This window comes from Topomyia yanbarensis, chromosome 1 (genome assembly GCF_030247195.1).
Source record: "Topomyia yanbarensis strain Yona2022 chromosome 1, ASM3024719v1, whole genome shotgun sequence".
In the NCBI taxonomy this organism is placed as follows: Eukaryota; Metazoa; Arthropoda; class Insecta; order Diptera; family Culicidae; genus Topomyia; species Topomyia yanbarensis.
In genome coordinates, this window is record NC_080670.1 from 20,883,301 (window position 1) to 20,899,378 (window position 16,078).

General features: G+C 38.5%; 1 protein-coding gene across 1 annotated transcript in view; it reads left to right on the top strand.

Moving 5' to 3' along the window:
* LOC131677064 (lutropin-choriogonadotropic hormone receptor) overlaps positions 1–8,854 on the top strand; it is a 60,781-nt gene extending 51,927 nt beyond the window's left edge. Inside the window, exons 11-15 of the mRNA XM_058956609.1 lie at positions 21–263; positions 332–484; positions 546–688; positions 7,466–8,090; positions 8,153–8,854. Coding sequence (XP_058812592.1) covers positions 21–263; positions 332–484; positions 546–688; positions 7,466–8,090; positions 8,153–8,447 — 1,459 coding nt within the window. The 3' untranslated portion in view covers positions 8,448–8,854. The remainder of the gene's footprint in view (positions 1–20; positions 264–331; positions 485–545; positions 689–7,465; positions 8,091–8,152) is intronic.
* The last annotated feature ends 7,224 nt before the right edge of the window (positions 8,855–16,078 follow it).

Consider the following 16,078-nt stretch of genomic DNA (forward strand, 5'->3'; position numbering starts at 1 on the left):
TACGTCTTCTGTTTTTACAGAAATTTGTTCCTCGCCGAGGAAGATGTTTCCGAGGAAAGGGTTGGACTGGTAAGCCCCATTAAAAGCGAACTTTCCATGGAAGGCGATAGTTTTTTCCAACCCATCACCGGCTCACCCATGGAGGACGGCATACTGCGGGAGGATGTTTCCAGTATGTATGTTGAGAACCCGCTGCCGGGGGTGTTTCATCAAGCGATTGAGCCGTTGTCGATGGAGGCACTCTGCGGGAATCTGACGCCCACGTGAGTACTAATTGCTCGATACTTAACATTAGTAAATTATGGTTTCAGGTGTGATTTTGTTTCCGCAGAACTTTCGACGTGAAATGTTACCCCATGCCGGATGCGCTGAACCCGTGTGAGGATGTAATGGGCTCCCATTGGCTGCGGTGGTCCGTGTGGGTTGTGGTGTTGTTGGCAGTGTTCGGGAATGTAGCTGTGTTGGTAGTACTGTTTTCGAACAGGTTTTTGGCCTATGAACGATTGCTAGCTGGTTCTTGGTAATATTTTTGATTTTTGTTTCAGAACTGACCTGACTGTGCCAAAGTTCCTGATTTGTAATTTGGCCATCGCTGATCTGTGTATGGGGTTATATCTGCTGCTTATAGCGTCCATCGATGCGCATTCCATGGGAGAGTATTTCAACTTTGCTTTCGATTGGCAGTATGGTGAGTGTTGTTTCGGCGAAGCAGTAGAGGTACAGTGTGCATCATTGATAGGTGGTTTCTAGAAGATTTGTTATCCGCGAAATATCAGTAGATGAACCTATGACTGGTGTAGCAGTATTATTTCCCAGTTTTCCTTCACTTCATTTCTTGATGATCCTGTAAAGCCCGAAACATTTTTCACTCAAAATCAATTTGGTGAAAAGGTCTAAAAATTATCTCAGCAGTAGCAATAGAAAAATGACAATTACAGATGATTGTAACCCTTATTCTTATTTACGACGAATGTGAGATTCAAATGAAAGTGGTTCGTATTCTCATTTTTGACAACCAAATCATATTGGAATGCTACTCTTTCGAACTGCATTCGAACGAATCTCACATTTGTCGTAATCAAGAATTAAGCTGAATTAGGCAATCTACGAGACGTTTGTTTGAATCAGCGGTGGGTTTTGTCAACACGTTTTATTTGTTTTGCTTCTGCTGAACAGAAAATTCGATTCGTTTGATGCTGGATCGAATCTACGATTTTCTCGAACGTCTCGCCGATAATCAGCTTATCAGAAACGTCTCATGGATTACCTCATATCAAAGCCTCTCCTAATCAATCACTGTCAAGTTGTTAGGATTTTCACACTGCATCGAATCTTTTCATTTCTCGGTAAACATATGATTACGGCCTAAAAGCCACCTGTCAAAATCCACTTTGAATGGAAATTCCGGACAAACTGTTACACGCCAATCACAGATGTTGGTAGTAAATGAAAGAGAAAAGTTTTCTCTTTCATAAACTGTTGTGAACTGTGCTCGACTAGTAACGGTTTGTCTGGAATTTCCATTTGAAGTGGATTTTGACAGTTGGCTTTTAGGCCGTAATCATATGTTTGTCGAGATTTCATTACTAGTGTGTATTTTGATTCAACGATCGAAATATCAAAGATTCAGTTCGTATATACTGACAGGTGGGTTCGGGTCTGAGTGTATTTTACATTATACATAGACTATGCAATTTATGTTGAGTGCTTTCGAATAAAAAACTCACATTCAGAGCGAGCCTGACGAGGCATTCTATTTGCTAATGAAATTGATAAATTGACAACTGGCCCGTGGCAGTCTTACCTTTTGCAGGTTTGTGGTGGGTTGGTGATGGAGATTTTTAATTTGGAAAAAATCAGTTTTTTGTATGCATCGATAGCGGGTTGCCTTGATGAGCACACATATATTGTATGTAAATCTCGACTATTCTTTACTGATTTTTAAATTACTGTAGAATACGAAAAAACAACAATTTGACGCAACAAAGAGGTTATCTTGTAAAACGTAATTTATAATACTAGTTGTGGAGCACAAAAACCTGTTGTAAGAACACCCGGTTGTTAAGCAACCCCGATTTTACGAACTTTTGCGAATGTATAAACCTTCATAACATCAAAAGTTCTACTATCAATACAGGTGCATTGTTTAACAATAGAAAAGTATTCAGCTTATGGATTCAAATACTGTCAAAATGTTCGCCATTTTTTGCACCTCATGACCTTATACGTAGTTGAAAAAAAATTATCTTTTGTTTGCCCCAATGAGTGTTATTGGTATTCCAAAGAATCCCATTAGCTTAGCTTAGCTTAGGTAGACTGCTCGAAGTTGCGCTTCGTGATTGATCGAATGAGTGAAAATTCACAATGAACCAAAAAGTGATTGGTAGGAGCCAATCATTCTCACTGTGCATGTTTCACTGACAACTTTCATGAAAATGGTCAATAACGACGCCGGTCACGACCAAATGCTGCTCTACCGAGGAAGCGAAGGAATGTTAGTTCGACACTCGCTGTTGATAGAGACCGATACTACCTCTGCTTCTCCCCGAGCCTCACGGGAATGAAATTATGTTAGTAGGAAAGCGGAAAGGTCAGTAGGTGTGTAATATGATAGGCAATATGATTTTAGCTATATGTAAGAAAGTCGTTCGCGATTGATTTCCGAACATTTGAATAGATCAACTTGAACTCCGGATTGGCGGTCATCAGAAGTGTTGTTTCTTAATTATACCTCAATGATCATTTCCAGATTTTTTTTTGTTTTCGTTAAGTTTGAACTTGAACTTCACGTTAAATAGCGAGAAAATGTCTTAAACATACTTAATAGAATTTTTTACAAATATTTTTGACAGAAGGAAAACTAGCAAGGATAAAAAACAAAAGGGGAACAAACGACGCGCGCGTGAAACATTTAGTGTATCCATCATACAAATCAAAGCTATCGGATCAGTTAATGCTTATTTTAGGCAGCTCAAAACTATTTCATATTCCTTTTACAAATAAAACCGAGTTTTCTATTGAACCTTCGGTTTGTTTACTACGCTTGGATAAATTTTTCGAGACTATTTTGTTTTTTATCCTTGCTAGTTTTCCTTCCATCAAAATTATTTGTAAAAAATCCAGTTGGGTATGTTTTAAGATATTTTCTCGCTATTTAACGAGGAGTTCAAGTTCAAACTTAACGAAAACAAAAAAAAATCTGGAAATGATCATTGAATTTACATTTATATTTTCAACTTCATAGTTAAATTGATTGGACGGAATTGCTTCGAAGAATCCGCTTTGTTTATATTGTAGTGTGTAAGTCGGATGTGGATTTCGGGCGGTACATTTGGACTGCGGTTGAATCCTTCATTATTAAACATAATATTGGTTTGCAGTAGTTAATCCTAATGATTTACATCTCTTTACAAGCACCTTCGTAGAGTATCCTATCCTTCTTTGCGCTACTCGTTTATATTTGTCTGCTAGCTGGTGCTGAGAGTTCCTCGGTGGCGGTATTTCTCCCGATACCGTAGCGCATTTAGCTGTGAGCCACTCTGACTTTCCAGACTGCGATATCTCGATTTTCTCCGATTTTGCTGTGTAGCTGGTCCACTCACAACTGTTGCTAGTATCGGAACAAGTCGAAACGTGAACCGATCCAAAGTAACCGACCAACTTAACTTACATCCCTTTCCAGCCACCCTCGCAAGGTTTCTTCGTTGGTTTCTACAACGACTTGTGCCCAAACTCAAATATCATTTTATGTGTCAAAACGTCTCGCAGTATGTTTTTTTTCCTGAACACAAAGTTATAAAGTAATTCAAAACCCTCATGGGAACCTCTAAAACCCTCCCCTTGCGCACGCGCCTGGTAAGATCACTTACACTCTGATTTAATAGGCCCTGCATGCCCACACACTATCAAAGGTTGTTCCCTAGACATCTTAACATGTTTTAACAGGTGAACATAGCTCTAATCGCAATAGAAAATTTGTTAACTAGATTTTTATATAGAAAATAATATCAAAACCAAGAAAAAATACTACTAATTTTCCTTGATTTTGATATACTCTGTCGTTCTGATACTAGTAGTACCCACTAACTTCATACTCAAAGACATTAAGCTTAGAAAAGCCTCTTAACGAGGAACAACCAAGAAGATTTATCCCCTGAAGATGATGCGAACCCTGCATCGAAACGTCGGAATAATCACAACTTAAGTTGTTTCAATAACGTAAAGACTGCTTAGCCTAAATAATTCCAGCTTAAAAATACAATACAGTCGAAAGCTTATAATCAAGTTATTGTTTATATTCCTATCCGTCGCGGCACAGTAAGCTTAACGCGCTCTTCTCACGCAAACCACCAGGTCCCGCTTGGAAGAAAATCGGGGAGCCAGCAGAAATGCGTCAGTGTTGCGGCAGCTGTCACAATGGCGCTGGCGCTGCCAGAATTCAACTATATTCCTGCCAGTTATGCCGGGCAGATTCGCCTGACCGGTTCTCCTTTGTTAGTCTTTGTTTAATTTTCGCCACATTTGCAACAAACTTCTAAGAAAGTTAGTTTTGCCAGATGAAAAATATAAGAAGAAGCAAATATTTTGTTTTAAAAGACGGTAAGTAATGTGAATTTCATGTCTCCAATTACGGAAGACATGTTTTTATTATAAATATATATAAAATTTAAAAAAATAGAGAGAAAATTCAAGAAAAGCTCGAAGCGCTACAGAACCGGTCTTGCCGGTACGTGCCTGGCAGAAATCTGGCAGGAAAAATCGTTAAGGCGAAAAATTCTGCTTGAAACGGTTGTTGCATTTGAGCCGGCAGGAATTCTGCCAGAAATTTTATTTCGCTGCCGGCTATCTGGGGGGAAATGTGCCAGGTACTCCCGAGCCGGTTAGTGCCTTCATTGACGTAAAAAGTGTATAGAAGAGGGCTTAGGCATAAACGCTGGGGTAGACCCATCTAGCTGAATCTCTACGTTGACGAATCGCCATACAAAGAAAGACATGTGCTCTTCCGACCACAAATCCAGCAAAAAAATGTTGAAGGGCCATGCTGGTGCAATTTCTCAGATGGAGCGTTGAAAGAAACTGAATCAAAAGCCTCCTTAATATCCAAGAACTCTGATACAATTTGTTCTTTTCGATCATAGGTCATTTGAATAGACAACATCGCAAGGCAGTCGTTCGTCACTTTACCTTTGCGGAAGCCATGTTGTTTATCTGAGTGTAAGCCATTTGCTTCGACCCATTTGTCGAGACGGAACCGGATCATTTTCTCGAAAAGTCTCCGGATATAGGACAGCACTACGATCGGTCGATACGAGTTGTGATCGGGGACTGGTTTTCCTGGTTTTTAGGCGGAGATGACACTCATTTGTCTCCAATCGTGTGGGATAATGTTATTCTCGAGAAACTTATTAAATAAATTCAACAAATTCATTCGTGTTTCTAACTTTGCCTACTGCTGATAGCTAATATTGAAAGTTTTTATTATCAAGTCCACATTGTCCGAGAGTGTGATAATTCCAGTGCTGCTCTCGAACTGAAACCAAGGAACACTTGGGGTTTTTGATGTTCCAGGAAGTGCTTGAAGTTTCTTCTCTGATCTTATTACTCCGAAACCAGTAGCTTCTTGCTTCGGTTTAGTTGCAGCACTCCCAAGAAATGCCACTTTCGGATCCCCGACTCCTTCTGACCTTTACAAGGAATTTTTGGAGAGGAAATGTTCTACCTCTTCTTATAACTTCTAGGCACCCTAGTAGATGTTCCTTTTGGTGGATCTCTCACCCTCGTTAGGAGGAAAGAGAACATAGAGGTTTATTGAGGATGGTGGCGTAGCTTTCCGATCGAAAGTTTCTGCGAAAGAACGTTTGGAACGTCCCGCAAAGGGAACGTTTTAGTTTATCCCGTTTGTACGCGGGATATGGCAAGATATCATGCAGACTCTCTGCACAGTAAGGACAATTTTCAGCGTTCTTACTGCACGTATCATTTAAATGATTTTCCCCGCATTTTCCACAGCGGGCCTTATTGTCGTGTCACTCAATTGTTGAAACTTAGTACAATTCGTAACCCACACTACAAATAGATGAACAGGCAGACGAACATTGCGCGCGCAAGAGGATGTAGTTCGGTATCAGCGAAGGTCGCCCGATAAGAGTTGGATTGGGGGTATTTTTTAACCATCCCCCGCAACTACTACTGAGTGCAAACACTGCACTTATGTGTTTTCACCGGCTGAAGTAAGCGCTCTCTAAAACAGCCAATCCCGTATTGAAACAGACCCTCGCATGTAAAACTCTCATCATGGACATCACCTTCAATTACTACCCTTACAGCTGGAACATATACATTATAATCCCGCGTAAAGTGCTCACAGTAAGCAATATCGTTTGCCTGCTTTGAGTTGGCTAGCAAAACCATTACCTTCTCTGAGCGAACTTTTGAAATTTCGCACGCAGTCGAGAATCGTACCGTCAGGTCTTTATAAATCCGAAGAAGATTAAGAGATTTAGTCTTGGGCCGAAAGAAGACCACAAACGGCCCAGTTACGTGCAAACAAAAAACTAAGGAATGTGGTATTGAGAAGGAGACTCAAAGCAACGCCGAGGCAAAGCGTCGAATCACACAGAAATTAAAACACACCCGATCTGTCTGAGAGTTGCGGTACGAATGAACCCATACTGTACATTCATATTGTACAAAACATAAACAAAATTGTAAGACGAGCTGCCTGATATCCGAACTAGGGGGGTACGGTCAAACCAGGGATACCAGGTATATTTTTCAAATGTTCAAATTTCATAAAAAAATGTCTTCATTTGTCTTCACCGATCAGGATTCTGAATCGGTCTTAGATTTTGAGCCAGCATTCTGCCAGAAATCGTTCAGGTAACCGAAATTTGTTGTCAAAATGAAAAACCCGTCTTCACCACCTTTCAAATGTTTTCAAAATAAAGACATGTCTTCACATCTGGCATAGCCGGGTCAAATTGAGCCAATTTATTCCGTTTGTCACGGTGCCCTTTTCGACATCTAATGTGAGCCAGCTCCTGAGTCCGCATGAAATGTTATTTAGTCTTGCACAAGTTGTGTAAATATTTGGGAAACGTACATTTTTTTGGTTTCTTGAGCACGTCCCGCATTCGTCCTGAAAACATCTGGTCACTTTGAGTAATCTGGACAAAACTCTCAATTTTCGTGTGCATCGATAGCGGGTGTGCTTACGAGCACAATCATATTATTTTTAAACTTTATCTATTCTTTACTGATTTATAAATTTAATACATCGAAATTAAATTCAGTTAACACACTGACAGCTGGTCTACTAAATTACGTTAAATGAAATCAAGTTAGGGAAAATATTCAACCCTTTATAACATCTGTTACCGTATGCTAGTCCCCACATAATCTACATAATATAAAGCTAAACTAAATTCAAACAACACTCACCCCTTGTTTTCTACCCCCTTCCCAGGATCCGGCTGCAAGGTGGCAGGTTTCCTGACAGTATTCGCCAGCCATCTATCGATCTTCACCCTGACCATCGTTACACTGGAACGCTGGTTCGCCATCACCCACGCAATTTATTTGGATCATCGCATCAAATTATCGGCGGCCACGTACATTATGATCGCGGGATGGATTTACTCCTTCATACTGGCATCACTACCGCTGTTCGGTATCAGCAACTACTCCTCGACCAGCATTTGTCTACCGATGGAGGCGCGCGATAGTTGGGACATTGTTTACCTGCTAACGGTGCTCGGGATCAACGGGTTGGCATTCGTCATCATCGTGATTTGCTATGGTCAGATCTACTTTTCGCTGGGGAAGGAAACACGAAACGCGGCACGGACGGCACACGCCGGTGAAATGACAGTAGCGAAGAAGATGGCACTGTTGGTGTTTACAAACTTTGCATGCTGGGCACCGATAGCTTTCTTCGGTCTGACCGCCATTGCCGGTTATCCGCTGATTGATGTGACCAAGTCGAAAATTTTGCTGGTATTTTTCTATCCGCTGAATTCGTGTGCCAATCCGTACCTGTATGCCATAATGACGGTTCAGTACCGGAAGGATCTTTTCATGTTGCTTTCAAAGTAAGTAGCTTGCATGCAAGTTTCGCCATTCTCAGTTAGTAAGAGCTTTTCTTCTTTTCTAGTTACGGGCTTTGCACTCAACGAGCACAACAGTACAAAATGACTTACTCGATGCCAACCAATACGATTCATACAGCTCAGCCGAGGGGCTCAATCACGACAAATGCGAACTCCAACACATGTGGAACTATCATCAGTAATCCTGCAAGTGTTAGCCATCCCTTGAACAACAACTGTGGTGTGGCGGATTTATACGGAGCTAGCGTGAAGGCGACGCCCAACGGATCGATTGATAACGGCAACGGCCATGCCAACATTGTAGAGGTGGTAGAGGAGGAAAATGAAACTTTTCTGTGAATTGCTATAAGAAAACTGACAAACGACGGGGTGGAGCTTTTCGCCTCGGATTTGAAAGCTTCTGTGGATGAATCTCGTGTGTGCCGAGCCGGTACCGGAACTGATGTTGAAAGCATAAAACTTGACTTTGAATGTTCATTCCCAATCTGAATGTGATAACTACTAACTGGACCCTCGTGAAAAGTGTGCTACATATTGTTATCGATGGTTTTACAAAACAAAGTGATGACAGATGGTGTCATAGAACACGCTTGATAACAAAATACTCGTTCGCATCTACTTGCACGTGCTACGTATGTGTACAAAATCCGCCTGGGCGCGAACATAGGAAATATGGAATAAGCTCCGTTTTAATGTGTTTCTGAGAACAGATGTATTTTAATATATATACATACACAAGAAACGTCTGAAACCTGAGTGTTGACGCATATGATTAATGTGATGACAGCCAAGGGTTGGTTTTTTTCTTGTTCGTAATTTGTTGGCATTCACACATGGAAGAATAGACTATTCGGAAGCGAAATTTCCCCATGACGCACAGAAAACTATTCCTGATAAGGCCCCAGAAAAGTTGCAAATCATTTTAGCATGTGGTAGAAAATTATTTAGGTCATCGGACCAACAAAAGGGCATGGCTATCGACTGCACTGACTGCAAAATTAACATGCAAATTATTTAGTATCATACACACTTAGAATCATTTTTTCATTTGACGTAAACAACATTGCGACGTATTATACAAATAAATTTTAGCGCTTACCCTAAACAACTATTTTAATCAAAAACTACATTTAAATCGTAAAATGTAAATGTGAAGATTATTACAAAAATTGTTATTTTATTATAACTGTTTTTCGCAACAAGCAGTGTTGCAAATGTGTTCCCGGTTATAATTAGAATAACAATAAAAACAAAGATTGGTTCTGTTTGTCTACAATAAAGGGTATTTGTCATATTGTGATTCGACAATAAACACACCATACCGCAAGTTGTTCTCCCCATTCGTGGTATTGTTTTCAGCCCGATAACTATTTGGGAAACATGGTGTGAAGTTATTTTACCATTCAAAAACGACGATTTTTTCAGGGGCCCTATTCTCACAGTCCCGCCACCTTTTGACTAGGAGGAAATGTTTTTCTAGTCACTAGGTACCCGAGCAGAGCCTGATATCAAATTGAGAACTAAATTTGATGTTGTGATGTAGTAGGTAATGATTACTCAGGATGCAATCGTTTTGGTCGTTTTAACAGTTAAAAGATCAAAACCGAAAGCAGAAACATTGTCCTATGACATCAAATAGAAAACAATTTATGCTATCAGTGAAAGCAAATTGAAAACTCGTTGAGATGTTGAAATATTTCAATAAAAACAAAATAGGTAATCAATTTAATGTTTGCCAAAGAAATAGAAACAATATTTTTTTTTTCTAAAAAACGCATAGAAAAGTGAAATCAAAATATGATGTCATCTCTGAAAAATTTTAAACCGATATTAAAATAAGATTTCAAATTGATGGCTGATATCAAAACATGATGTCTACTTGCTGTAATTTTGATGTTTGACTTTGCTCGGGTAGCGCATTGCTCCCTCTAGTAGTTATAATCTCTTTTGGGTTAACTCAACCTGAAATGTATTGCGAATATTTTCTAAAATCCACATCGTGACATTTCAGCCATGCGCCACCGAGCCGTGCGCCGGATTACGCGCATGTTCATTTTGCATTAGTGCATGCGAGAAAACGGTTTGACGTTTATTTTTGTTTCGTTCACACTCATTTGTGTCACATATAGCAACAAATCGCCGAAACGCTAGTTTAGTCTCGGGATAAGCAATAATTGTTTCGTAATTACAGATTAAATGTATTTTTTGAACAGTCGCATGTGCTTTCGTGTCTCGAGATCAGTCCTATGCGCTACGACGTATGTGAGACCTATGCAGGGAAAAGGACGTATCGTGCGTTGGTAAAATGTCGTATTGACAGAAAAAAGGTCGTATTGTCAAGTTTTGCTTAATAGTAACAATAATCGTTACAATTTCTTATCAACCGTATTACACCATTAAAACAAAACCGTAGACGATTTTTTTCAGTATTTAAAACAGTTTAATTAAATTAGGAATTGAAAGTATTTTTGCCATACTCCAAACTAGATTTTCTCTGTTCGAGCAAAATGTCGATAGGTCGTTTTGAAAACCCATCCTAGATTTAAAAGTTATGCTCAGATGAAAGAAGAGCACTTAAACTTTCGATTAGTGAGTAGTTTAGCATCTAGAAACACCATATTTAACAGTGAATTTTATTTTCATGATTTTGCAATATAAGAAAACAAAGCACACCAAATTACTTTGAAAAATATTATTTACTCCGATTCTACATTTTTGAGCCAATCTAATGAACAGTATATTTTATTTTCTATATTTTCCGATGTCAATAATGTATTCAGCATACCAAAATCACTTAAACGTTCTTATTCGTACCATTAAAAAGTGTCAATTGTGGTCCACAATTTCTTCTATACAGGGCCATACCACAGATAACAGACGTTTAGGCTAGACGTTTAGGTTTCTTCAAAAACCTGTGTAAACTTTCAAATTGATAAACGTTGGAAATCCGTGTTTCACTATTGCCATCTGCGCAACTGTTTGCTATACGTGTTTGACAGCTGCACTCTAACTGCATTGTATCTATCACTGCGCCATCTACAAACGTTTGCCAAACGTGTTTCAGACGTTTGCTTTATTTGGAATCTCAGTAGCGGGTATTTGCACACGATTCAAATCGAGCCTAAACGTCTGTTATCTGTGGCCATACTGTGATATATCGCCACTGTTATGCTATCTTATTAACGATTTTTAAAGTTTGAAATTCAATCTAGTGAAACATATAAATTGGTAGAAACAGTTCAGAGAAGGTATTTGATGCCTCTACCTATTCCGTGATATCCTCTCAAATATTGTGACTATATTGAAAGTTTTCACTAAAAATGTAAACGAAAGTCGAACTCGCACGTGTCATATGTGTGTATTGATGATAAAAGTTCATACAATTAATGCATCAATTATTCACTTTTATTCATATCCTCAATTTGGTCTAGAGAAAATTGGTGAGGTGCGTTTTGGAGAAAATTGATCAAGGAATCTAGAAAAAATAATAATTTTTAGTTACAGTGTTGCCAAATATGCAATATTTCCAGTTTAACACTAAAACTGAATTTTTTTCGTGATGCTTATGTTTTCATTTTGAAAATTTTGAAGTCATTCTGTTCGTCAGAAATTTTTTCATAGAAAAACATCTAATACTACAATATAGCTTGAGCCAATCCCAAGATACAGTTTGAACAAAAAAACTCACAATTTCTCATCATTTCATTTCGTACGATCAGATGCTGATGAAGCTCAATGGATGTGTTTTGCAAAAACCGTTTTTAAACAAATCCTGGAGCTCAAATTTCACGAGATTCCTGCTTGCGATAAGTTTCCCGTTAGTTTCAAGTGGGGTTTATGGTTATTATGGTTTGGCGAGTGATCTGCTCATGTAGCAAGAAAACCAGCGTTTTTGTGATGGGTGCCATAACAAACTGATTTCACTGTTAATTAAGTCCCATGATGGTTTAGTAACGTTTGAACCGGATATAGCCAGTTGCAGTTGTAGCAAGGAGGTGTGATAATAATTCATTCATTCTGCAATAGCTGAATTCACCAAATTGTTCCCGGTTTCGTCCGACAGACCAGCGATGGACGACAGTCGCAAGCGTCGCATTGGGCGAATCAAGAATTAGTGTAATCAGCTAATCGAGACCGTGACTTAAGAAAACATGCGCTGACTGATAAGCGGCAAAAGTCAAAAGAGCAGGAATATCTTCGAAATAATGATGAATGATGTGTTTCTTTTATTTTCATAAAAGTATGTTATCATTATCATTTTTCATGTTTATCATTTCATTTTTCGATTGCAAAAAGGTCATTTGAAAGGCCCCATAAAATAAATAAAATTTAATAATACTTATGGGACCTCGGAGCTATTCGGACCTACCTAAGCAAATCTCTCTTTTAGGTGGATAGATGTGAAAGAATTTATCGGTCAAAGGTTCTAATTGTTAGATTGAAACCTCAGCTACATTCTGGAGGCATAAAAATTCATTTGCATCACTCCATGGCAGCGCTGGACGACGATTTGTAGAACTCTACGTTTTTCCAACCTTTTACAATGTAATTCGGACCTCCCTACGGGACAATTCAGACCGTTAATTTTTTTATTTATTTTACAATCGAATTATGTTTATCTATGAAATCTTTATTGGAAATACTCCTTAAAAAGCAAAAAAAATTGTCTAAAAAATTAAAACGGGCAACCCGCTGAACGGTGGTTGATGGAATAGGGGGTCCGAATAGCCCCGAATTTCACTCAAACAAAAATTATTTCCAAAGCACCTGTTATTTTCCCCATTTTTATTATGGCACCTGAATCGCTATTTTGCTATTATATTAATTTTTGTTTTGTGGATGGCAAGAAAATGAAACATGTTGTATCTACTTTCTAAAACAACTGCACAATGAGATTCATCTGTCAAATTTAATGTTTCAGAACGGCGTTTCAACGTATATGTACGACAGTCAGAAAATCTTAGGATTTACTGAATAATCGAGTGGGTCTGTATTGCCCCCAAGTCCCCCTATAAACTGAATAATCTTAAAAAAAATAAAGGGTTGTGGACAAGACACGACCACGATGACATTAAATTTGTGAGCCAGCCATATTATTCGTGGATACATCCTGTAATGCCATCGACTTATTTAGGACTACACACAAAAGGTAACAAATCGTATCCTCTACGGAATCTACTACACAATTGTTTTGATTATTTCCCAACAAATCGCGCAAAAATCTGTCTGTTCTCTACAGCACAGCGCAAATAATTGACGTTGGAAAAGAAATCGGCAACTTCAGTTGCCAAACACTTGGAAACGATCGAAGCATTTTTCCGTCAATGTCACTTTTCTGATTCAAATTTTTGTAGGTATTTTGTTGCTTCCGTCCAATTGGTCAGTTTATTTGTTTTATCGCACATTTTTCGGATATTATTATAGAAAACTAGCTAATACCCATCGCGCGTTGCTGCGACTTCCAACGAAATAAGAGGAAAACACAATTTGTTCCGAAGCGCCATCTAGCGGTAAGATAATCCCCAACCAATAGCACACAAACATGCTCCATAACGAATGCCTACTACGTATAAATTTTTACGGAAATCGGTTAAGCCGTTTGGGAGTCTATAAATCATATACATACAAACATTGACTTTTATATATATAGATAATAGATAACTAACCCCATAAGAGGGAAGTTATTTTCCAAAGCACGAAACGGAAATTTCAACTGTAATTCTTCTGAGAACGATTTTGTGGTCCTAATAAGGACCGTTTGTTGTGAATATTATTTCGCCGTTTCCTTGCCAATAATAATGCGACTTCTGTACACGTCTAGTGATGGAGGCAACTTTGAGAGCGCCTTTGTTTGATGCTGCTAACGGGGAGTATTCCTTCCAGGAACTAACGAAGCGGGTCGCCGGCGACAAGCGAACTGATTTCAACGATTATCAAATGCAAACTAGAAACATTTTCCTATAGACAATTCGTTTTACCTATCTCAGATGTGATTCATCGTCAAAAAGGCGGCGCTAACAAGTAAACCACCAATCAAAGCACGGCTAATTAATGCTTTTACAAAATCATTTCTATCAAAATATACGGTAATCGTATCCTCTACGGAATCTGCTACAAAATTGTTATGATTATTTCCCAAACCAAAGAATTTGTTTGTTCCGTACCGTACAGCGGCAATTATTGGCCGTTTGTTTATGAGAATCGTCCGTACACTACTCGTCGACCATCAAGTATCGAATGATAAGGCAAAAAGGAAATTCAGCACATATATTTATAACTTTTCATTGTTTGATTGACCTCTTAAATGCTCTGTATTGACGGCTCTGCTCGGAATAGCCGCCTCGTGTATGCACATTTCCCCCTTTTTCGTGAAATTTTTCAATTCAACAAATTTTCAATAAAATACTTATATAGTACATCAAACTTATTAGCAACTATATTCAAGTCAGGTGTTTCTGAATCGATTGGTGCAACTAATTGCGAAGTTATAACCGTACAAACATTACATAGTTTCGCCAGCCCCAGATAGTGGAGTAAGACATTTTTAATGTCAAAACCAAAGCAAATGAATCAAATTATATTCAATGAAATTAAACTAATTAAATAATTAATTAGATAATTAGATTAAATGAATAATGATAATAAAATTGGATGATTAATTTGATAAAAACAAATATAATAAAGCAGAATAAGTAACTAAAACCAGTTAAACTTTCGAAGAACATATATTAGTTTCGTTACGTTGTGAAGCACGGCGCTATTCGTAGATTGCATACTAACGATTATCATGTTTCCTACTTCATTTCTTTCGAGTTCAGTGAATCGGCCATGACCCGTAGACTGCTCAGAAAAATAATGAATTTTTGAAAACGTAATCGGCCCACCCCTGAGTCGATTCCTAGTCCCACCAGGGGTATATGCTTCAAATTTGAAGCAAATCGGACAAGTCTAGCTACCGGACCAACGTGCCTGAAGTTTGTATGAGATTTTTCGACAATTTACATGGAGAAAACCCACTAGCTCGCATTTTCGCCGCTATGTGGCAGTATATGCATCGTATTATCACTGTAAGGGAAAATAAGAAAGATAATTTAATTGTCTACAGCTTTGTCGAAAACTGCTAATCAATCCGGCTTTGCTGAAAGAAGTTATTAATCTTTTAACGAAGTGATGTCTGAGTCAGTTTTGCATGGGGCGTAGCAGTGCATGGTTGTGTATTGGTACTCGATTTCCACGAACTATACATTTTTGTGAAATAATGGTTAGATTTAGCTGAATAGTATGTTCAGAAGAATTGTAGCACATGATACAAGTTATCTTTTAGTTTGAACATTTAAGTTCCACCTATGACCGCATAGAGGGCGCCAACACTAATTTTTGATAGCATCGAGATAGAATATTGGGATGTTCGGAAGAATTACTGAAAAGAGCCTGTTCTACAACTTTGTAGAAGACACCTAATTTATATCTCTTTCCGTTGAAAAGTTAGTGTTGGCGTCCTCTATGCGGTAACATTTGGAGCTAAAATGTTCTAACCAAAACATCACTCGTATTATTTACTATGATTCTTCTGAACATGCTATTGAGCTAAACCAAACCATTATTTTACGAAATTGTTTAGTTCGTGAGAATCGAGTACTGATTGCTAGGCCCCATGCAAAACTGACTCAGACATCACTTCGTTAAAACATTAATAACTTCTTTCAGCAAAGCCGGATTGATTAGCAGTCTTCGACAAAGCTGTAGACAATTAAATTATCTTTCTTATTTTCACTTACAGTAATAATACAATGCATATAGTGCCACATAGCGGCGAAAATGCGAGCTAGTGGGTATTCTCCATGTTAATTGTCGAAATATCTCATACAAAGTTCAGGCACGTTGGTCCGGTAGCTAGACTTGTCCGATTTGCTTCAAATTTGGAGCAAATACTTCTGGTGGGACTAGGAATCGACTCAGGGGTGGGCCGA